The sequence below is a fragment of the Oncorhynchus keta genome, chromosome 22 (assembly GCF_023373465.1).
Source record: "Oncorhynchus keta strain PuntledgeMale-10-30-2019 chromosome 22, Oket_V2, whole genome shotgun sequence".
Lineage (NCBI taxonomy): Eukaryota > Metazoa > Chordata > Actinopteri > Salmoniformes > Salmonidae > Oncorhynchus > Oncorhynchus keta.
The window spans coordinates 39,283,540-39,308,337 of NC_068442.1; the positions used below are offsets into that span (position 1 = coordinate 39,283,540).

Genomic DNA, 24,798 nt, shown 5'->3' on the forward strand with positions numbered 1-24,798 from the left:
AGCATTCGCATCATCTGACCACTTCCATATTGAGCGAGTCACTGGTACTTCCTGCTTTAGTTTTTGCTTCTAAGCAGGAGATATATAGAATTTATGGTCAGATATGCCAAATGGAGGGCAAGGCAGAGCTTTGGTACATGTCTCTGTGTGTGGAGTAAAGGTTGCCTAGAGTTTTTTTTTCCTCTGGTTGCACACATGTGACATGCTGGTAGAAATTAGGTAAAACAGATTTAACTTTGCCTGCATTGAAGTCCCTGGCCACTAGGAGCGCCACTTAGCACCACTTCTGGATGAGCATTTTCTTGTTTGCTTATGACCTTATACAGCTCGTTGAGTGCGGTCTTAGTGCCAGCATCAGTTTGTTGTGCTAAATAGACAGCTACAAAAAATATATAGATGAGAACTCTCTTGGTAAATAGAGTACCACACTACCTCAGGCGAGCAAAACCTCTAGACTTTTAATATTAGAGATTGCGCACCAGCTATTATTGACAAATAGACATCCCCCCTCGTCTTCCCGATGCACAGAAAACCAAGCCAACTGTATATTATCCATGTCATTGTTCAGCCACAGCTCTGTGAAACATAAGATATTACAGTTTAATGTCCCTTTTGTAGGATAGTCTGGAACGGAGCTCATCCAGTTTATTCTCCAGTGATTGCATGTTGGCCAATATGACGGATGGTAGAGGCGGGTTACCCACTCGCCAACTTATTCTCACCCATCAACCAGAACCGTGGTCTCTGTATCCCAGTCTTCTCTTCATGCAAAGGACAGGGATTTGGGCATGGTCCAGGAGCAGCAGTAAATCTTTAGCGTCAGACTCAATAAAGAAAAAGTATTAAACCCGTCCGAGGTGAGTAATTGCTGTTCTGATACCCAGAAGCTCTTTTCGGTCATAAGAGCCGGTAGCAGAACCATTATGTACAACATAGGAGCACGTAAAAACGGCAGCCATCACCTCCGGTTCCATTCTTCTAACAGGCAGAACGGCATCGAGGAATTCAGTTACTGTTCGATTGAACGTTAGAATGGGCAAAACTAATTACCTAAGCAGCTTGGACCATGGTATGATCGTCGGTGCCAGGCAAGGTGGTTCTAGTATCTCAGAGACGGCCAGCCTCCTGGTCTTTTCACACACAACAGTGTCTAGAGAATGGTGTGACAGACAAACAAAAAAATCCAGTCAGCAGCAGTCCTTTTGGCAAAAACAGCTCGTTAAAGCGAGAACTCAAAGGAGAATGGCAAGAATCGTGCAAGCTAACAGGCGGGCCACAACAAGAAATGAACGGCACAGTACGACAGTGGTGTGCAGAATGACATCTCGGAACCCACAACTCGGCGGTCCTTGTCACAGATGGGCTATTGCATCAGACGGCCACACCAGGTTCCACCCCTATCAGCTAAAAACAAGAAAAGTGGCTCTAGTCACCACGCGATCACCAACAATGTACAATTGAGGAGTGGAAAATTATTGCCTGTTTCGACAAATCTCGGTTCCTGTTACATCATGCTGATGGCAGAGTGAGGATTTGATGTCAGCAGCATGAGTCCATGGCCCCATCCTGCCTGCTGTCAAGGGTACAGGCTGGTGGCGTTGTTATGTTTTTCTGACACACGTTAGGTCCCTTGATACCAATTGAGTAACGTTTGAATGCCACGGCGTATCTGAACATTGTTGCTGACCAGGTGCATCCTTTCATGGCTACAGGGAGGTGGTCCGACCCAGTACTAGATGGGTGTACCTAATAAACTGGCCACTATGGTATATTCAGTCAATAAAAATGCAAGTGCCACTTAAGATTAATTTATTGAAATCTTAATATCAACTGGTTGTCGTGGAACCCAATCTTCAAAAAGGCAGTAACCCCAGCTGTGGCGCTTGCTTGTAGAAGCCTATGCCTGTGCAATGGCATAGCCTTGCTTTATTAATTTAGCAGACAAGACAATCTGATTTCCGGAGCACTTATCATAGTCAAAAAATACATTTTATAGTAAAAAAAACATTATGTATCAGAATAAAATAGAACAAAATATTTTTCCAAATGAAAAAAGTTGCCATTGCAAAGTGATGTGCATCTCGAGTTGAACAGTTATTCTCAAAGAGTGATCACTTGAAACGGGGCTCAATTTGGCAAGTTGAAAGAAAGAAAAAAATAATAATAAAAAAAAAAAATTCAGGGTTACAAACTAAAATCCTTCTTCTTTTCAATATAGAGACTTTGAATTGAGTTTATTCTGCCAGTTCTTTGGAATTTTCTAAATGGATTAACAATTCCACATTGTACACTGCATGATGATGAATTACGGCCATGACATCGAAAAATAGACTTCCCGCAATTATTCAAAAACTGCAGTTTTTTATTGGAAGACATTTTCCTACTTCAATCAACCAGTCCATTTTGAATTTCTGATAAAACTGTTTTCATTTAGCAAAGAATATAGCTTGTGTATCCCATCAGTTTGATACTTTTTTATAGACATTTATTTCTGTAGGCCAAACAGGAGCTTGTGTGTGCGCAGTCGGAACACAATTGAGTAAATGAGACATGAAGGGGAAAGGGATTTTAGGGAGAGGATCTGTGTGATGCTTGGCTTCTTTTGTTGTGACCCGCAAATCAACAAGTACAAATGGAACACTAGAGTCAAAGCAAATACATTTTGTCTTCAAGACAAAATTTCACTTGCCAGGTCAGGCAGCCACAAAGCACATTTCACCAAATAGTTGTACAGTATTAAAGATGGTTAAAGATCGAGCTTTGACGTCCGTTCGAGTACTCGTGCCCATCCCTTCACTGAACACACTCTTAAATATTAACCATGCTCTCTCTTTACCACTTATAACAACTGCACAGGCCCCATATTAACATCCACAATCAGGTGTCATAAAAATACACAAAGGAACTCTTTTGAAGTTCTCTGCGTAGTGACGCACACCACTGTTTCATAGCAGATATGTTTGTTAATTCCTAACAGGGCTAACCTCAGCATGTCAAACCTTTAGAAGACGGTGATAAGAACTGCAAAACATGCACAATGTCTTGACTTATAAGCAGGACAAACATTCACATCCTTTTTGGATACTGTACGACTACTAAGGATAGATACAAATGTTGGTTGAACTAAGTTAGCCAAGCCAATCCCAATATCATTAAGGTTTAAAGTCAAATAGAATTGTCCCTATGCAAAAGATGCATGTGTATCATAAAGTTTGGGCTGTGAAAGATAGTGATAAGACAACATAAGCAGCAACACCCTAAGATTGGCACTGAAATTACCATGTTCTAAACAGTGCCCTCCATACTATGCCACGGAAGTTATGTAAAATAAAGTTATCGTACCTAGCATTTATAGTGCCTTCAGAAAGTATTCATACCCCTTGACTTATTCCACATTTGTTGTGTTACAGCCTAAATTCAAAATTAGTTTTTCCCCCCTCTCCCATCATCTACACACACAATACCCATAATGACAGTGAAAACATGTTTTTAGGAATTGGTAATATATAGAAAAATAAATACCAAAATACCTAATTGACATAAGTATTCACACCCTTGGCAGCAACTACAGCTGTGAGTCTTTCTGGCTTTGCACACCTGGGTTTGCACATTATTATTTTAAAAAAATGTCAGGCTCTGTCAAGTTGGATGTTGATCATTCCTCGACAGCCATAGATTTTAAAGCCGATTTAGGTCAAAACTGTATTCAATATCATCCTGGTAAGCAACTCCAGTGTATATTTGGCTTTGTGTTTTAGGTTATTGTCCTGTGGAAAGTTCATTTGTCTCCCAGTATGTTGGATAACAGACAATGAGGTTTTCCTCTAGGATTGTGCCTGTGTTTAGCTCAATTTAGTTTATTTTTTATCCTAAAAAAAACCTCCCTTGCCGATGACAACATGATGCAGCCACCACCTGCATGAAAATATGAAGAGCGGTACTAAGTGATGTGTTGTTTTGGATTTGCCCCAAACATAACACTTTGACAAATAAAATGAATTTATTTGCCAAATTTTTGGACAGTTTTACTTTAGTGCCTTGTTGCAAACAGGATGGATGTTTTGGAATATTTGTATTCTGTACAGGCTTCCTTCTTTTCACTCTCTCATTTAGGTTAGTATTGTGAAGTAACTACAATGTTGTTTACTCCTATCACAGCCATTAAACTCTATAAATGTTTTAAAGTCATCATTGGCCTCATGGTGTAATCCCTGAGCGGTTTACTTCATTTCTGGCAACTGAGTTAGGAAGGACACCTGTATCTTTGTTGTGAATAGATGTATTGATACACCATCCAAAGTGTAATTAATAACTTCACCATGCTCAAATGGATATTCAATGTCTGTTTTTTAAAATCCATCTACCATTTGGTGCCTTCTTTGCGAGGCATTGGAAAACCTCCATGGTTGTTGAATCTGTGTTTGAAATTCACTACTTGACTGAGGGAGTTTACAGATAATTGTATGTGTGGGGTACAGAGATTAGGTATTGATTAAAAAAAACAATGTTAAACACTATGTGTCTATGCAACTTATTATGTGACTTGTTAAGCAAATGTTTACTCCTGAACTTATTTAGGCATGCCATAACAAAGGGGTTTGAATACTTATTGACCTAAGACATTTCAGCTTTTCATTTTATATTCATTTGTAAAACTTTCTAAAAACACAATTCCACTGTAATTATGGGGTACTGTGCGTAGGCCAGTGACACAATCTAAATGTAATACATTTTCAATTCAGGCTGTAATACAACTCAATTTTGAAAAAGGAGTGTGAATACTTTCTGTAGTCACTGTATATTGTTTAGTTTCCCACATTTACATCTCTGTATCAAATTAAAGCCTGCAGTTTTGTGTTTGACATCCATTTCCAAGTAGTGTCTGTCTGCTAACGTCATCTGATACTGTAGCTCCAATGATGGTGAAACCAAATACATTTCTCTCTTCATTAAACATCTAGACTGTCACACAGGTTGCCAAACTACAAACAGCGCATATTTGGGCATCAGTTTTGCAAATATCCACTAATCAAGCAGTTAAGCTCAGACTGCATCTTTTGTTTGCTGGTTAATGGGAAAATCTGTTGAAAAGTAGTAGTAGCCCCCCATCTAAAGGACACGCAAGGTAATCTTTCAAATCAAGGAGTGCTGGTACCGAGTCAATGTCAGTAGTCTTTCTCAGAAGACTACCATCCTTTACTGAACAAAAATGCATCCTTTACTGAACAAAAATATAAAACAAACATGCAACAATTTCAAAGATTATACTGAGTTACAGTTCACATAATGAAATCAGTCATTTGAAATAAATTGATTAGGCCTTAATCTATGGATTTCACATGACTGGGCAGGGGTGCAGCACCTGGGAGGGCATCGGGGAACCCACATTAGCAGCCAGGCCCCACACACTGGGGAGCCAGTCCCAGCCAATCAGAATGAGTTGTTTTTCCCACAAAAGGGATTTATTACAGACAGAAATACCAACCCCCCTCAGATGATCCCACAGGTGAAGAAGAAAGATGTGGAGGTCCCTGGGCTGGCGTAGTTACAAGTGGTTGTAAGGCTGGTTGGACGTACTGCCAAATTCTCTAAAATGATGTTGGAGGCAGCTTATGGTGGAGAAATGAACATTCAATTCTCTGGCAACAGCTCTGGTGGACATTCCTGCAGTCAGCATGCCAATTTCACACTCCCTCAAAACTTGAGACATTTGTGGCATTGTACATTGTGACAAAACTGCACATTTTAGTGGCCTTTTGTACTGAGCACAAGGTGCATCTGTGCACAAATTTATTTTTTTCTTCCAAAGTTGTGGCAAAATGGCTTATAGAGTCAAGGTTTTAGAGTGGCCCTCACAAAGCCCTGACCTCATACCTATAGAAAATTTGTGGGCAGAACTGAAAAAGCGTGTGCGAGCAAGGAGGCCTGCAAACCTGACTCAGTAACACCAGCCCTGTCAGGAGGAATGTGACAAAATTCACCCAACTTATTGTGGAAAGCTTGTGGAAGGCTACCTGAAACATTTGACCCAAGTTAAACAATTTAAAGGCAATGCTACCAAATACTAATTGAATGTATGTAAACTTCTGACCCACTGGGAATGTGATGAAAGAAATAAAAGCTGAAATATAATCACTCTCTCTACTATTATTCTGACATTTCACATTCTTAAAATAAAGTGGTGATCCTAACTGACCCAAGACAGGGAATTTTTATGTTAGGAATTGTGAAAAACTGAGTTTAAGTGTATTTGGCTAAGGTGTGTGTAAACGTCCAACTTCAACTGTATGTGACCCAATGTGAAATGTTTCTACAGGATGCACAGGGGCATACCACAGACCATGCTGCCCACACTGCATACCCATCACAAAATGATCAGAATAGCTACAATAAAATATCCTGAATGGGACACAGGGTTACAATAGGTTACAAATGTTGGCTTTAGTTTCTTTGCACTGCATACAAACTCCAGCAGAGGCTGAGGACCTTCTGTTTATAATCAATCCGCAGAAATTTTGTGAACTAACACTCGCCCCCTAGCTCTGACTTTGCTGGTCATAAGTACATTTTTCCTCAAAGTATCTTAAGATGAATGCAGCACTAACTAAGTCGCTCTCGATAAGATTACTACAATGTGAGTGAGTGAGTGAGTGAGTGAGTGAGTGAGTGAGTGAGTGAGTGAGTACAAGATGGAGCAAGAGAACGACAGAGGGAAATAGAGATCAAAAGGAAGCAGACAGTTGAACAGAAAGACAGGGAGATAAAGAGGAGTGGGAGAATGTATAAATGTTTTTGAGAAATACCTTCCAAATTCATATGATAATGTCTGATTTCAAAAAAGCACTTATGAGCTGTTCATAAAAATGTATTACGTTCAGTACACAATCTAAACAGTCTTCAAACAAACATATTGCCAAATATAATCATCCATGTTAATTTTGCTAGCACAATCTAAAGTCTCTGAATTTAACAGAATCTCTTACATTAAAGTAGCCTGGCAAATAATGTGGCCCAAGTTACATGGAAGGGACAGATATGAAAGGATAAGTTTTCTGAAGACAAGTTTCGAAATAAATTAGATTTCACTAGGCTGCTATAAATATACGACCACTGATGCGTAATTAATGTACACCAAGAAATAATCGTGTATATATATAAAAATAAAGATACGAATGAATTATTGGACCTATATATCTATATTTACAATCGCATTTAAATACCATGAGAATGTTGATTAAATATAAACAACTGGATAAAGAAAACAAGACACATAAGTGACTCCACCTGCTAGAATTGATTAAGGCAAGAAGGCCAATCTTCAGAGAGTGGAAGACATATTTTGAAATGAAAAGTGATTAAAAACAGCCATTGTGGAGCCAATTCCCCATACACATGAAGTAAAAACTTTTTTTTTTAAATAAAAAGTATATTCAATAGCCATTTGATTTAGTTCCTTATCGAATACAAATCACACATTTCACTGCCTGTTTTCGAAATGTAGGTGTTACTTTTTAAAGTCTCGCGCCGTCGAGAAACATCTTTGAAAAGTTTCACTTTCTTACCTTTGGTCGCTCGACTTCTTGAGTATTTAGAGAAGAAACCCACGGCAATTGCAGGTTATGAAGGAATATTTAGTTCTGGTCTCGTCATTGAAGGTCGTTGTCTTTATCATACATTTTATTGCTTTTACTTAGACTTCAAACTCCGTGAATGCTGCTTTCGTTGAGAATGACGTTGATTTAGTCACATGCCAGGAAATGTTTGTGGATGTAAACAATGTAAGCGTGCAACCAACGATTTATATATATACTAGATAACTATTTGGGGCGCTGGGTTGAGGCCATTGCGCCTCCATCTTGGCACTCCCCCACCAGTATAAAAAAATATATTTTTGAAGCTCCAGAAATGCACGTATTAATGTCTACATTCGTTTTTTACACATGTATTATATTACAGACAACTTAATGCATACTTTTAAAGTATATTATGTGAGCTAAACATTTAAACAAATTAAATAATTAAAGTATAATTGTATGTATTTTACTAATGTTACTGTCCCCAATTCAACAAAAAAGATAGTTACTTAAATACATGTAATGTAAATACTGTAGAATTCCTTTCATTCCTATGGAAGACTACTGGGGAGTGGCAATATGGCCGACTGACGGCTTCAAAGCCTGTTAATGGCCAACATATATCGATAGCAAGGCAGGGTTTATATGTCATTGCGTGCAACCAAGCGGGACACGCTGTTCAACCAAATGATGGGATGGCAACTTTGTTGCTTCTGAAAAGTGAAAACTTTGTTGCGTAGTGACGAGTTCAACTAATTATTTTATCTCTTTAATTTCACTGTCTTGTCAATGACAAGCCTGGAGTTTATTGAGAAAGTGGTCTATTATTGTCAATTTTCCCGGCTGGCATCCGACCTACTTTAGTTTACAGGTAAACAAGTCTAAAAATAAGCCCACTGCCTGGCTGTTTATGTGGTTCACTAAAAATGATCTTAAAATAATATAACCCTACCACTAATCATAAGATAATATATATAGAGCACTTTGTGACATCAGCTGATGTAAAAAGGGCTTTATAAATACATTTGATTGATATTTCTACTTTTATTTAACTAGGCAAGTCAGTTTAAGAACAAATCCTTATTTACTATGGCGGCCTACTCAGGCCAAACCCGGACAACGCTGGGCCAATTGTGCGCTGCCCTATGGAACTCCCAATCACGCCAGATGTGATACAGCCTGGATTCGAACCAGGTACTATACTGACGCGTCTTGTACTGAGATGCAGTGCCTTAGACCGCTGTGACAATCCGGATAACTAATTTACTAGCTGACATACACTGAGTATAGCAAACATTATGAACACACTTTTTGCCCTCAGAACAGCATGGACTCCACAAGGTGTCGAAAGTGTTCCACAGGGATGCTGGCCCATGTTTACTCCAATGCTTCCCACAGTTGTCAAGTTGGCTGGGTGTCCTTTGGGTGGTGGACCTTTCTTGATACACATGGGAAACTGTTAAGCATGAAAAACCCAGCAACATTGCAGTTCTTGACACAAACGGTGAGCCTAGCAGCTTCTACCTTACCCCATTCAAAGACACAAATCTTTTGTCTTCCTCATTCACCCTCACACATACACAATCCATGTCTCTGGTGGCTCAAGACTTAAAAAATAATTCTTTAACTTGTCTCCTCCCCTTCATCTACACTGACAAGTGACATCAATAATAGCTTTCACCTGGATTCACCTGGTCAGTCTATGTCATGGAAAGAGCAGGTGTTCTTAATGTTTTTATACTCATTGTATCTTGATCCAATATATAACACATCTCATCTGGAGAAAAAGAGAACACAATTCAATGCAATCATTTATTTATTTCAACCCATACAAAAATTAGGCCTGTTTGTCATAGTCTTTTCAAGAAACAGAGAATTTGGCTTTATTATAGCTTTTTTCATAGCTTTTTTTCTAATGATACCTGACACATTGGCTGTGTTTATAAAGGCAGACCAATTCTGATATTGTGCCAATAATTGGTATTTTTGACAAATCAGATCTTTCGCAAAAAAAATGGCAAAAGATCAGAATTGGGCTACCTGTGTAAACGCAGACATTGTCTGTGCATCTTCTGTATTCAGTTCCTTGATGCATCCATCCACCTGTGAATGAACAGTACCAACGATCGACTTCAGTATGCTGCTGACCAACCTGGGAGGAGATATTCTTTACCACATCACAGGATTGCTTTTAGTGCCTATACTGACTTCCTTCAAACACACGTCACTATCCAGCAGCCAGACAAAATAAACAAACAAAAACAGGAACATAAACATGATGGTGAGTGACACGTCCTCATGAACAACATTGTCTGAACCCCAAATAGAATACTTTCTCTCATGATGTGTTTTCTTTCAGAATTGTTTTTCAGGGTAACGGGCAAATGGAGACTCTTCATTTATTTTGCCCTGAAAATAGGAATTAAAAGGAAGATTTACAATTAATTTGGATTCAAAGATTTGTACCTTTTGAATGCATTGCATTTGAGACAAAAGACTGGAGCACAAAGTGTCTAAAGCACATAATTTAAAAAAGAAACCATCTTTGCATAGAATTGATCATCAATGTCAATTATCTGATAAACTGGCCCAATTCTCATGTGTTAAAGAACACATGTTGGCTTACATGACTTTTCCTGTGCGTTAAACAGCTTTTCTTCTGTCACTTCTATATCCGAATGTCCTGTTCATTGAACAGGAAGCTCTTTTGCATGCAATATCTATACCACCAATACAAAATCAATTCACCAATGGCACATCTTCAAGCCTCTGAAATGATGAACCTCTGGGAGTAATGAGCTTTGCAATTCCAACAGCCAGCAGAAGACCCAGACAGATGCGGAATATGCAGAGGACTGCTACGAGGCCCGGACTCCTTGATAAGACATGTCTCCCATCACTTTCTAAGGCTAAAGAATGAATAACAGTGATAAAGTATGGTTACAAAAATATATAAATCAGTTCTCTTAAAAGTAAATTGAATCTATTAAATCAGGTGGCATTTCTGAAACATGAACATGCTGTTCTCTTGAAAGCTTAATTACAACAGAACCTATGTGTCCACTGGTAACAGTTTGCTTTACCACTAAGACTCATTGTCTGCAAGGATTATTAATTTGATTAATTCAATAATATATCAATTATTTTCATGTGAAACACACACCTGTGCTTGAGCTCATGTTCCCTGTCAACAAAGTTGATGAGAAGATTGAGGATGTTGAGTCATAACCAACTATTCCAGTTAGGGTCTGATTCATAGTAGTGTCAGCTGTAAAACCTGTATAGGTTTGTGTGGTGGTGCTGCCATTGGATGATTGTGATGGAGTTAGTGGCTGAGAGTATTGGGAAGGCTCAGTTGCAGGTGATGAAGTTGATGATTCCATTGGGACTCTAGTGTCACCAGTAGGATCTGTATTAGGTGCTTCACTGACTGATGAACTTGTACTACTGGTTGGCATGGCAGGGGCCACTGTGGGGATGGTGACAGACAATGTTGAGGTATTCCTGGTGGTTGCCTTCATTGGAGTCACTGTCAAGGTTGATGATGGGGCTCCAGAGGACCCTGCATTAAAGGAGTGTTAGTATTGGATCATTTCATATTTACATACAGGCATATTCATATTTTGTTATGATCTGAAACTGGATCATCCCCGATAACAAATCTGCATCTGAGTCCAATGTTTTGGTAGCCGCCCTCCTGTCCGGAGCCGCCCTCCTGTCCGGAGCCGCCTGTCAGTCCGGAGCCGCCCGTCAGTCTGGAGCTGCCGGACAGGAGGGCGGCTCCGGCGCCCTTTTAATGGCACCCTTTTAATGAAAGTGAAACCGAAACAACCAAAAAACAAACAGGTAAACAGCAAAGAACGTGACGCAACCGAGGTGCACACAAACACACACAGAAAAATAATTACCCACAAAACACAGGTAGGAAAAGGCTACCTAAGTCAGTCCAGAGCCGCCAGAGCCGTCCTTCACACCGGAGCCGCCCTTCACTCCGGAGCTGCCAGAATCGCAGCCCCTCAGTCCAGAGGCGCCCCTCAGTCCAGAGGCATCCTCTATGAGGGTGAGGGTCCCCGCTCCAGAGGCGCCACCTAAGTGGGCCAAGACTGAGGTGGAGCGGGGTCCACGTCCCGCACCCGAGCCGCCGCCGTAAAGAAGGCCCACCCGGACCCTCCCCTTTTAGAGTCAAGTTTTGCGGTCAAGTTTTTGGTTGTTTCGGTTTCACTTTCATTAAAAGATGTGGAACTACATGCACGCTGCGCCTTGGTCGATTTATGACAGGGAGTTTGAGGATAGCGAGCGTGACATAATTATTCTACAAAACAATTAAAATCCTTCAAACGTCCATTCACATAACTTTCTTAATGCGTCAGCTATTGTTTAGTATCTACTGTTTAAAATTATTTGAAAAACATCAATTGAATTCCTAAAAATACAGACAACATACCTAAATAAAGCAGCATTGTCTGAGAAAATAATCACTAGCTAGGTTTCCATCCAATTGGCGACAGATTCTCATGCGACTATTAAAAAATCTGCATAAAGAATACATTTTCATGTACGGAATAAAAAACAGTTCAGTGTATTTTCAACTCTAACGAACTCTACAAAAACTGTTGCGTTAAATAGCAAACGTGCCCAGTGGCGAACCGTCATTCAGGGCCCCACCTGTTTTGAGCCCCATATTTTTAACAAAAAATTAAATATATGTTATTGTTTTGGGTGGGGGCATGCCTGTTTTGCATGTTATTTTGGCATTAAAACATGTCACAAATCAGTTTGGAAACAATGTAAAAAAATATATAATTGAATTAACAAAGCCGCATACAAACATGGTTTCTTTTTTGTTTTCTTGAGTAAGGCAGCTTCTAAATGCAGGTGTTTCAGCCTAGCTCTGTGCTTTCTGTGGTGGTGGGGCAAGCCAGCAGAAACTATGAACCGATTTGGCCATTATTGGCTCAGTGTTTTGTCAATCATGGGGACACTACGTTCCCATGAGTTAGACCTCGACAGTGGCGATTTTAGCATGTAAATCTTGGTGCGGCAAACTCAACAAAGAAAATGTTTTGGGATGCATGCCAGCAAAGCCACTAAACAATACATTAATTGTATTATAACGGCATCAAGCGGTGCCCACCAATTGTTAGGGCCTACATAAAGCTGTCCAATCAGCAGAGATTTCTTTCCAGCACAATGGAGTGAATCCTTACCACCACTACCCCTGGCTATCAGCGGAGCCTTGTCTGGCAACGAAACAATTAATTCAGCCTCGTTTACTGCCTTTTTAAAAAACATAGCTGATATGGCTGACCATATCTCCCTGGCATATTACATCATTTATGCAGCAGCATATAAGACATTGTTGGACTCACCTTGTTGTGTGTGGCGGTCCTTCAGTTGGCAAATTTTTGTCATCAAAGAAAGAGATTTACAATTCCGAGTTGGATGACTGTTCAAAAAGTATTTTCCAAGTCTGACATCCCAGGTGCAATGCTTGCGGTTTGCCACTGTCACCGATTCCTTCCTTACAACTCATTGTTGAATTTGCGATTTCCAACTTATTGTGTAATATTTATGTCCAATGGCGGTTGAGCACTGATACATTTGATCTATTATTTATCATCATTATTTCTCTTCACATGACAAGGATTAAAAAGGATTTGCCAGTAGATTGTCTACTTGGTTTATCATGATGACTGCTAGCTAAGATTTTGAAAGTAAGATGTTGACATGATCAGTCTAATCAAAGCTACTGTAGATATAATGTGATTTGACGTCATTTTATCCGTGGCCAATGATCTTGAGCCTTATTGGAAGGGCACTTCTAATGTAACTCCATGGCAGCACCCAAAGGGCTCATATTCTTGATGTCTATCCTGGGTGATGTAGTGTCCCCATGAGTGACAGAACAGTGAACCAATCACGGTGCAATGCTGAGCCAATCATGGTGCAATGCTCCTATTTTCTGCTAGCCTGCCCCACCACCACAGAAAGCACTGGGCTAGGCTGAAACACCTGCATTCTGGAGCTGCCTGTTTGTATGCGGCTTTATTAACGCAATGATATATATTTTTTTTACATTGTTTGCAAACTGATATGTGACACGTATTAATGCCAAAATAACATGTAAACAGGCAAGCCCCCAAAAACAACATATATACCCCCCCACCTGCCATAAATGACAGGTCACCACTGGACCACGAAAATTCTCACCCCTTGGGTGCTTCCATACAGTTACATTAGAAGTGCCCTTCCAAGAAGGATCAAGGTCATTGGCCACAAATAAAATGACGTTATATGTACAGTAGCTTTGATAGGACTGATCATGTCAACGTTATACTTTCTAAATATTAGCTAGCAGTCATCATCATGAATCAAGTCGACAATCTTTTTTTATTGTTTTTAAAAATGTATTTCACCTTTATTTAACCAGGTAAGCTAGTTGAGAACAAGTTCTCATTTACAACTGTGACCTGGCCAAGATAAAGCAAAGTAGTGCAACAGAAACAAAAACACAGAGTTACACGTGGAATAAACAAAAGTACAATAACACAATAGAAAAAAAGAAAGTCTATATACATTGTGTGCAAATGGCATGAGGAGGTAAGGCAATAAATAGGCCATAGTAGCAAAGTAATTACAATTTAGCAGATTAACACTGGAGTGATAGATGAGCAGATGATGATGAGCAGATGATGGTGTGTAAGTAGTGATACTGGAGTGCAAAAGAGCAGCAAAGTAAATTAAAACAATATGGGGGATGAGGTAGGTAGATTGGGTGGGCTATTTACAGATGGACTGTGTACAGCGATCGGTTAGCTTCTCAGATAGCTGATGTTTAAAGTTAGTGAGGGAAATGTAAGTCTCCAACTTCAGCCATTTTTGTAATTCGTTCCAGTCACTGGCAGCAGAGAACTAGAAGGAAAGGCGGCCAAACAGGTGTTGGCTTTGGGGATGACCAGGGAGATATACCTGCTGGAGCGCGTGCTACGGGTGGGTGTTGTTATCGTGAACAGTGAGCTGAGATAAGGCGGAGCTTTACCTAGCATACACTTATAGATGACCTGGAGCCAGTGGGTCTGGCGATGAATATGAAGCGAGGTCCAGCCTACTAGAGCATACAGGTCGTAGTGGTGGGTGGTATAAGGCGCTTTGGTAACAAAAGAGATGGCACTGTGATAGACTACATCCAATTTGCTGAGTGTTGGAAGCTATTTTGTAGATGACATCGCTGAAGTCGAGGATCGGTAGGATAGTCAGTTTTACTAGGGTAAGTTTGGCGGCGTGAGTGAAAGAGGCTTTGTTGCGAAATAGAAAGCCAATTCTAGATTTGATTTTGGATTGGAGATGTTTGATATGATTCTGGAAGGAGAGTTTACAGTCTAGCCAGACACCTAGGTATTTGTAGTTCTCCACGTATTCTAGGTCAGAACCGTCCATTGTAGTGCTAGTTGGGCGGGCGGGTGCGGGCAGCAAACGGATGAAAAGCATGCTTTTAGTTTTACTAGCGTTTAAGAGCAGTTGGAGGCCAAGGAAGGAGTGTTGTATGACATTGAAGCTTGTTTGGAGGTTAGTTAACACAGTGTCCAAAGAAGGGCCAGATGTATACAGAATGGTGTCACCTGCGTAGAGGTGGATCACAGAATCATCCGCAGCAAGAGCGACACCGTTGATATATACAGAGAAAAGAGTCGGCCCAAGAATTGAACCCTGTGGTACCCCCATAGAGTCGGCCAGAGGTCTGGACAACAGGCCCCCCGATTTGACACACTGAACTCTGTCTGTGAAGTAGTTAGTGAACCACGCTATGCAGTCATTTGAGAAACCAAGGCTATTGAGTCTGCCGATACGAATACAGTGATAGGACAGAGTCGAAAGCCTTGGCCCAGGTCAATGAAGACGGCTGCACAGTACTGTCTTTTATCGATGGCGGTTATGATATTGTTTAGTACCTTGAGCGTGGCTGAGGTGCACCCATGACCAGCTCGGAAACCGGATTGCACAGAGGAGAAGGTACGGTGGGATTCTAAATGGTCAGTGATCTGTTTATTAACTTGGCTTTCGAGGACTTTAGAAAGGCAGGGCAGGATGGATATAGGTCTATAACAGTTTGGGTCTAGAGTGTCACCCCCTTTGAAGAGGGGGATGACCGCTGCAGCTTTCCAATCTTTAGGGATCTCGGATAATACAATAGAGAGTTTGAACAGACTGGTAATAGGGATTGCAACAACGGTGGAGGATAATTTTAGAAAGAGAGGTTCCAGATTGTCTAGCCCAGCAGATTTGTACCGGTCCAGGTTTTGCAGCTCTTTCAGAACATCTGCTATCTGGATTTGGGTGAAGGAGAAGCTGGGGAGGCTCGGGCAAGTAGCTGCGGGGAGTTCAGAGCTGTTGGCCGGGGTTGGGGTAGCCAGGAGGAAAGCATGGCCAGTCGTAGAGAAATGCTTATTGAAATTTTCGATTATCATGGATTTATCGGTGGTGACCGTGTTACCTAGCCTCAGTGCAGTGGGCAGCTGGGAGGTGGTGCTCTTGTTCCCCATGGACTTTACAGTGTCCCAAAACTTTTTGGAGTTAGAGCTATAAGGATGCAAATTTCTGTTTGAAAAAGCTCATCTTTGCTTTCCTGATTGACTGTGTGTATTGGTTCCTGACTTCCCTGAACAGTTGCATATCGCAGGGACTATTCGATGCTATTGCAGTCCACCACAGGATGTTTTTGTGCTGATCAAGGGCAGTCAGGTCTGGAGTGAACCAAGGGCTATATCTGTTCTTAGTTCTACATTTTTTGAAAGTGGCATGCTTATATAAGTTGAGGAAATTACTTTTAAAGAATGACCAGGCATCCTCGACTGACTGGAAGAGGTCTATATCCTTCCAGGATACCCGGGACAGGTCGATTAGAAAGGCCTGTTCGCAGAAGTGTTATAGGGAGCGTTTGACAGTGATGAGGGAGGGGTGGTCGTTTCACTGCGGACCCATAGCGGATGCAGGCAATGAGGCAGTGATTGCTGAGATCCTGATTGAAAACAGCAGAGGTGTATTTGGAGGGCAAGTTGGTCAGGATAATATCTATGAGGTTGCCCATGTTTACAGATTTCAGGATGTTACTGGTGGTTTCCTAAGATAATTTGTGTGATATTGAGGGCATCTAGCTTAGATTGTTGGTTGCAGATTGAGGTTGCATCTCTGGCAAATCCTTGTCATATGAAGAAAAATAATGAAGAGAAATTATAGATAAAACAAATCCTTGCTCAAGTTGGAAATCGGAAATTCAACAATGAGTGGTTTGGAAGGAATCAGTGACAATGGCTGTGTGGTCCCAAAACTGGGATTAAGGGGCTCCAAGTTTAAAATGATAAACATTCAACATTGGCCATGTTGTCAATGAAGCATGATTTGTGCCGCACTCAAAACAACTGTTAACTCGGAACAGCGAAAACTTGTCTTCAGTGAGTTCAAGACAACTGGGAAGTCGGGAATAAACGAGGTAAGACCTGAAGATCAATGATGTCATCATGATTTGACCTTGATGTTTTCCGAGTTCCCAGTTGTTTTGAAAGTACCATAAATCCAGAGAATGCCAGACTTTGATGACAAAATTTGTCCACGAAGGACCGCGGCACCACCTTCCTGTTGAAGTGAGCACAGCACAACAATGTGAGTCCAAAAATGTATTGTATGCTCAAATAAAATAAAATTGTAATAGTCACATGCACTGAATACAAAAGTGCTAAACAAATAGTTATATTGACTACGTCCGTCCTAGCTCACTCATTAATGTCTTAAAAGAAATTACGGATTGCCTCATTCGTTTATCGTCCCTGTATGCCATAGTTTTTACATCTCAATTGTCATTAGAAACCACATACAGTATGTTTAAGCAAGTCAGCCATATCAGCTATGTTTAAAAAAAAGGCAATAAATAAGGTTGAATGAACTGTTTCGCTTCCAGACTGTTTTGCTGCACTTTTGAAATGTACAATGACAGACTTCAGAACATGTGCTGTTCTTACAGTGTTCTCCTTGTACACCAAGTCAGAACTACTGATAGCCAGGTGTAGCAGTGATAAGATGTTGGGAGAAATGTATGTAGCTCTGACAGTTTGTGGGCACGGTTTGTCACCGTTATAGTGCAATTAATGTATTGTTTTGTGTTGTGGCTTTGCTGGCATGCACCCCACTTGTATTTTTTTTTTTGCCCCACCAAGATTTACATGCTAAAATCGCCATTGAATGTGCCTACATATCTGGTCCTGGCATGTACGCTCATTAGCTAACAGGTGGCAGATACAGTGCAGGTAGGTTGGGCGGGTAGGCTAGTCTATGATGAGATTATTATGGATGCGAGCTTAAAATAATAGGTTTATTTGTCAAACGGCATTCAAGCATTGATCATCATGTCACCAGAGTAAGACCGTTGATATTGAAAAGGTGCATCAAGATCACAGTGCACTTCCAACACCCTGTGAAGTTCATCATAATTTATTTAATCTGTAGTCAAATAAAATGTATGGTTTAACAAGTCATCGTGGGAGGACCACACACCATATCATCGCGTGACTCCAAATTTACTTCGATATGATGGTTATTAGGTACAGTTGACTTCGGACATTTACATACACTTAGGTTGTATTCCAACACTCTACCTAAAACTCGTATTTCAATCACTCCACAAATTTCTTGTTAACAAACTATAGTTCTGGCAAGTCAGTTAGGATATCTACTTTGTGCATGACACAAGTAATTTTTCCAACAATTGTTTACAGAGATTATTTCACATATAATTCACTGTATCACAATTCCAGTGGGTCAGAAGTTTACATACAGAAAGTTGACTGTGCATTTAAACCGTTTGAAAATTATGTCATGGCTTTAGAAGCTTCTGATAGGCTAATTTACATAATTTGAGTCAATTGGAGGTGTATCTGTGGATGTATTTCAAGGCCTACCTTCAAACTCAGTGCCTCCTTGCTTGACATCACAGTAAAATCAAAAGAAATCAGCCAAGAGAAAAAAAATTGTAGACCTCCACAAGTCTGGTTCATCCTTGGGAGTAATTTCCAAACACCTGAAAGTACCACGTTCAACTGTACAAACAATAGTACGCAAGTGTAAACACCATGGGACCACGCAACCATCATACCGCTCAGGAAGGAGACGCGTTCTGTCTCCCAGAGATGAACGTACTTTGGTGCGAAAAGTGCAAATCAATCCCAGAACAACAGCAAAGGACCTTGCGAAGATGCTGGAGGAAAAAGGTACAAAAGTATCTATATCCGGCCGCGACTGGGAGGCCCATGGGGCGGCGCACAATTGGCCCAGCGTCGTCTGGGTTAGGGAGGGTTTGGCCGGCAGGGATATCCATGTCTCATCGCACACTAGCGACTCCTGTGGCGAACCTCCCTGTCAGCCAATACAGTCGCGTACACAATATCTTTAATCCACAGTGACTATGACAAACAAACAGACTGTCTGGATGGGCGTTTCAGACAGCAGGGTTACCCAGAGGAATGGCTTCATGATGCAAGGGACCGTTACAAGAATATGAACCAGGATTGACAGCCTCAAGCCCAAATCACCACGCCCAACGAGTTTAATGCTTCCTTCAATACCCCCCACTTGGCAAACAGTTCGAACATATCATTAAAAAACACTGGCATATCTTGAGCACTGATCCACAACTGGAAAAGATGTTGAAAGAAGCCCGCGTGAAGTCTTCAGACGCCCCCCAACATCAGTCAAATGGTGGTGAGGTCTGATCTTCCAGCAGTGCCACATAGCACCTTTCTAGACAATGTGACCTACGGTAATTACAGATGTGGCCGATGTATCCAGTGTCACTCTACGAACAAATGCACAATGTTCAATCGCCCTATCACGGGCAAGGCCATTAAGATTAAGGCCACCATTGTGTGAGCCACAAAAAAAATGTACTATTCCTGATCAATTGTATTTGTGGTCTACGCTATGTAGGAAAAACGAAACGAGCTCTGAAAACAAAGATAGCAGAACACAGGAGTAATATCAGGACTCTTGACCATAGAAACCCTGTGGCTGCGCATGTCATGGCGGCTCGTCACAACATCAACTTTCTGAGATACATTCTACTGAGCATAGAATTGTATTGGATTCACCGTTTGTCCAGTGTATCCTAAAGGTCTGAACCAAGAGTTTGATACCAGATCCATTCTTACATTCATATGTTAAGTTGATTTGTCCTGCCATCCAGGTCTCCACTTTGTCATGTTGTACATATTAGATTTTCTGTAACTACTAGGCCCTACATGTGTCCATCTCATTGATATCAATTACAAGTTGTTTTTGAAATAGGTCACTGTAATTGTATCTACGACCACCGCGCGTCCAGCGCGTAATTGTCTTTTGGACGGGTATTCCAACATAATCTTCTTTTACAGTTACCTAGGACTATTTGTATGTATATAACCCTTTTTGACCATATGTACCCCTGTGATTAATTATGATTGACTATGCAAAAGTGAATTGAATTGTTTCCACACCAACCATGCGTCATGTGCATAATGGTCATGTGAGGTGAAATATTTTAACGTTTAATGTGCATAACCAGTGTGCGGGCCTTCCTGTTCTTTACACTTCAACACGCGCAGCCTTTCATGCACAGTAAGTCTGTTTAATGGAAACATCTCTTAAATCAACAGTGGGAGGAATTCCTCACTATACACAAGTGTTTATGGGTAATATTTTATAAAACTGAATGTATAACCACTTTCCTACCAAAAACGCAATAGTGGAAAAAGTATGACAATGGGGTACCCCATTGTCATACTTCACTAAAAGTAAAGATGCCCTAATAGAAAATGACTCAAGTAAAAGTCACCCAGTAAAATACTTGAGTAAAAGTCTAAAATCATTGTTTTAAATATACATTATCAAAACTAAAATAATCATTTTAAATTCCTTATATTAAGCAAACCAGTAGCCACAATGTTCTTATATTTTTATTTACAGATCGCTAGGGGCACATTCCAAAACTCAAATGAAGCATTTGTGTTTAGTGAGTCCACTAGATCAGAGGCAGTAGGGAAGACCAGGATGTTCTCTGGATAAATGTGTGAATTTGACCATTTTCTGTCCTGCTAAGCATTCAAAATGTAACAAGTACTTTTGCGTGTCAGGGAAAATGTATGGAGCAAAAAAGGACATTTATTTTCTTTAGGAATGTAGTGAAGGAAAAGTAAAAGTTGTCAAAAATATAAATAGTATAGTAGAGACCCCAAAAACTACTTAAATTGTACTTGAAAGTATTTTTACTGCAAAAATGTCGTAAAAATAACCTGTGTCACATATCCTTTGATCCCTTTCATAAAATATATATTTTTTCAAAAATCAGAAGCACAGTTGTAATGTATTATTTAAGAGTAATCAGGTCAGACAACTACAAACATCTTTAAAATGTTGTATTAAAAATAAACATGTTAATCACAGCATTTTACAGATTTTTTTCCACCCACCTATGCAAATAAGAGATAGATTGATATGTATTATGAACGGACTGTGCATAATCTATCGTTTCCATTCAACACATTTGCCATAACTTACCAACTATGTAAATAAATACATAGCATTCTTCAATTAACTGTTGAATATGTAAATCATTTCAAAAGTAATAGAACATGTATTTAACCATCATTGCTTCAAGTTTTAAATTGTTGTGAAAAACATCTACATCACTGTGACTAACCATAGAGGTCACTAGAACAATAATCTTGCAGTAAAACATCAAATACTGGAGTAATTTATATATTTCATTATTCAGATAAACTTATTGGTCCATTTGAAATCCTGAGACAAATATTAGGCAGTAGTGAATCACTTTTAAGGCAAGATTGGTATCTTAAACAGTAGGATAACAGGATTTGATTATAGTTACTGTGGCTGGAAATAATTAAACCAGAAAAGTTACATGACACATAACTAATTATACACCTTCCAGTGCGCAAGAGACAACTGTTCCAAGAATGAAACATGATCTTCAACTATTTGGAGTTAAGTATTGAGTTCAGTACTAGGGCTAAACCTACTCCTTAAACCGTTTAGCTGGAGCGATGGGCCCAACAGCCTCCTGGGTCACCTCTATGACACCACTGTCAAGAACGAGCTCTCCTGGTTGATCATCTTCCTGTCAAAAGACCAATAGAATGGATTAAAAATATATACGTAGGATGTACTAAAATTCTTTCAGGGCATTGTCCTTATGTGTTAGTGTATTTGACAGAGAAGTTAATTAAGGTTTTTTTTCCGGACAAGTCAAACTGAATTGTTCCGCTGCTCTATTGTTCGCTACATATTTCGGTCTGAGACTGCCATCATTGAAGTCGTTTGTAGTGACGTCAAAATGAGGGGGTGGGTTGATTAAAACAAAGGTCATCAGCAATTACATTATCTCTAACCAATCAGTGTGTCAAAGCTAAAAACACATTTTCGAAATGCTGCTTTACATGTGTTCTGGCTCTAGTCCAACACATCGGTTTCTGGGACCAATCAGATGGTCTAAAATGGATTTCCATTATAGAAATCATCTGGGAAGTACTGAGATCTAGACTCATTGCAGAGAAGAAACTACCTTCCGGGTATTCCGTGGGCACAGGCTGAAGGCCCGGAGCAAGGAGTTTGGGTAGCCAGGCAAAAGGGAGCCATGTTTCCCTATTGATTCCATTATCTCTCTGACTACAGTCCAACTTACTCTGTGTTTGAGGTAAGACAGGTAGGTGTCCCAACCCAGGGTTATTGTGTTCACATAAAGGACCCGGTATTGGGGTGAAAGGAAATAGAAGTTGATCAGCTGTGCGGCAGGCCAGACACACCAATCAGCCTACAGTAAGAAACACATTAATAATAAAAAATATCATAACCTCAGTCAAATCAACCCTCTGTATTCTCTAGTGTCATCAAAGATACATCAGCATAACATATACGATGGTAAAATTGAACAAGGAATACATTCTACGTCATACAGGACTGTAGTACTTACCTTATAGAACTCCCAGAACTTCTCTTTGAATTCCAGCGCGCCTTTGGATAAACTGTGTCCCTCCATTACTCCCATGCCTGCAATAAACAAAGGTGAAGGATGGGTGCATTGACTGTATGAAAGTCTGGGATATCTACCAAATGATTAAACAGTATTTAGTCAGTATAAAAATGGAAACACATTGGATGTTATCTGTAGCCTATCATAATAGTAAGGGTTTGGTACCCATATCAGTTGTTTGTTACCTTAATGCCATTTGTCATATTCTTGGCAAACTTTGACCCACTCTTTAACATCTAGTATTGACGTACGGTACACAAACCCTTATACCTCACTAGTGGCTTGATGCAATTAAACTGACTCCACACACACTTAAGGTAAACACACACAACGCTTTCACATTCAGAACATTTCACCCCCGAGCCCATCCTAATCCCAATGTGAAAAGTCCTATAGATACACAAAACTAGGGAAGGCTGAAGGCCTATTTGTTCTTGCACTAAGACATCAAATATTGCATATGAGAACGTTATTTGCAGTTATTTTAATGCACAAATAAATTATACCTTGTATAAATGTAAACCAAAAGAGCTTTTGCATTTCATTCTCACCTAAAAAGTACCAAGCGCCAAGGATTGGTGAGCAAACTAGCTGGTCCAGTAGGACTTTCTTGCCTACAGTGTGCAAGGCTTTGCCAATGTAGATTTTATCCAGCCATGAATACCAGTAGTGGAGGACAGGTCCCATAGAGCAACCCACTCCAAACATGTGCCCTAGGGAAAATAGAAAATAAACTATTGACAGAAGTACCTCAAATTATTTTCTACATGCATCTATCAAGGATGGGGTATGATGTCAGCTCTAGTATAAAAATAAACATTGTGCCAAGAGCCCAATGCTAATGGAACAGGTGGTAGCTGCACTCGGCCTACTGATGCAGCCAAATATATTGTCACCACTTGAATTTCCTAATGCAAAGGGAGAAGAACGCTGTTTTTGGGGGGTTGAATTGACATCTTATTTATTTTCAAAACAAACACACGTGTGAACGAACACCAAAAGTTTTAAAATTTCAACTTTCTTTATAATAAACAGTGAATAGTGCCAATATTTGACCGCAACTGTACCCAATTGGATATTCTCACCTGTGCGACTCCAGTCACGAATTTTCTGAGGATCTTTCATTTTTTCCCTGGTTTGCTGTATGATATCTCCCAGAGACAGCATAACACCTCCACTGAGGGTGTTTGTTAAAATGAGCAATCTTCCTTGTAACAGTGGTTTCCAATAGAATGAAATCCGCACAAGAAAAGTTTTACCTCGAGGAATTACCATGATTAATATACAGGAGACCAGTCATCTGCAACGCATTAACTAGCTAACTCTGGCTCCTGCATGCCTGGCAAATGTTGATCACACGCGAATCAATATCTACTTTTGAAAGTATCGAAATCGAACCCATCTGATGTAGCAGTTTAGCTGACACACGAGTTGAGTTCAAATAGTAATTAAAGTGAATGAGAACTGACTCACTTCCGCATCAGCACATGTAACTTTATACCTCAGTGGTGTAACTACCACAGAGTTTCCCTGTGTTCCAGGCAGATTTGATATCCTGAAATCACACACTGCCACCGCTACTGCCACCTAGTGTTGACAGTTACATTTGTTGTTTTCAGGCCTGACTGCTAGTGGCCAGCTCAACCATACAATAATATTTTAAATCTGGGAATTAGCTTGACTTACTGTGCACGAAGGTCTATTGATATATATTAGCGTCTTTATATAGGTTGGGGTGGGACAGAGTGCCTAAAGTAAAATCATTTTTATATGTAAAACGTGTTTTGAGAGCACATTTGAATGTGTTGTGGTGTTAAATGAAGTATAGCATCATCATGTGGCAAAAAAAATGTTTAACTGACAAAGGCCTTGTTCTGTCTCCCCGAAGAGTTTTATACAGACGGCAGAAGAGCCAGACTGCTCCTGGACCTCTATGATAGTGGGCATAGAGTGTTCTCCACCATACCCCTGTCTGCGCATTATGCCCTGAATATATTCTACCATGCCCAGAAACCTGCTCCTCTTATTCTCTGTCCCCAACGCTCTAGGCGACCAGTTTTGATAGCCTTTAGCCGCACCCTCATACTACTCCTTCTCTGTTCCGCGGGTGATGTGGAGGTAAACCCAGGCCCTGCATGTCCCCAGGCACCCTCA

The 24,798-nt window shown here is 40.3% G+C and overlaps 2 protein-coding genes across 5 annotated transcripts in view; both read right to left on the reverse strand.

Annotated features, from left to right (window-relative positions):
- LOC118401467 (cAMP-specific 3',5'-cyclic phosphodiesterase 4C-like) overlaps nucleotides 1–7,728 on the reverse strand; it is a 124,306-nt gene extending 116,578 nt beyond the window's left edge. For all 4 annotated transcript variants that reach the window (XM_052475184.1, XM_035798991.2, XM_035798992.2 and 1 more), the window contains exon 1: nucleotides 7,563–7,728. The gene's annotated coding sequence lies outside the window, so the exon portion shown is untranslated. The remainder of the gene's footprint in view (nucleotides 1–7,562) is intronic.
- Nucleotides 7,729–20,995: 13,267 nt separating this feature from the next.
- LOC118401469 (mpv17-like protein 2) lies at nucleotides 20,996–24,157 on the reverse strand. The gene is made up of 5 exons (XM_035798997.2): nucleotides 23,730–24,157; nucleotides 23,196–23,357; nucleotides 22,585–22,661; nucleotides 22,297–22,425; nucleotides 20,996–21,732 (listed from the first exon to the last, which is right to left on the reverse strand). The coding sequence occupies exons 1-5, from the start codon at nucleotides 23,917–23,919 to the stop codon at nucleotides 21,631–21,633; spliced, it is 660 nt and encodes a 219-aa protein (XP_035654890.1). The 5' UTR covers nucleotides 23,920–24,157; the 3' UTR covers nucleotides 20,996–21,630.
- Nucleotides 24,158–24,798: the final 641 nt, after the last annotated feature.

Bases quoted from the DNA above. Each gene is read 5' to 3' on its own strand.
- LOC118401469 (XM_035798997.2), bottom strand. From the start codon at position 23,919: ATGGTAATTCCTCGAGGTAAAACTTTTCTTGTGCGGATTTCATTCTAT. The intron at 22,426-22,584 runs GTAAGTACTACA...TTCTTACTGTAG, and splicing joins AGTTCTGGGAGTTCTATAAG to GCTGATTGGTGTGTCTGGCC. The intron at 21,733-22,296 runs GTAAGTTGGACT...GTCTTTTGACAG, and splicing joins TGTCTTACCTCAAACACAGA to GAAGATGATCAACCAGGAGA.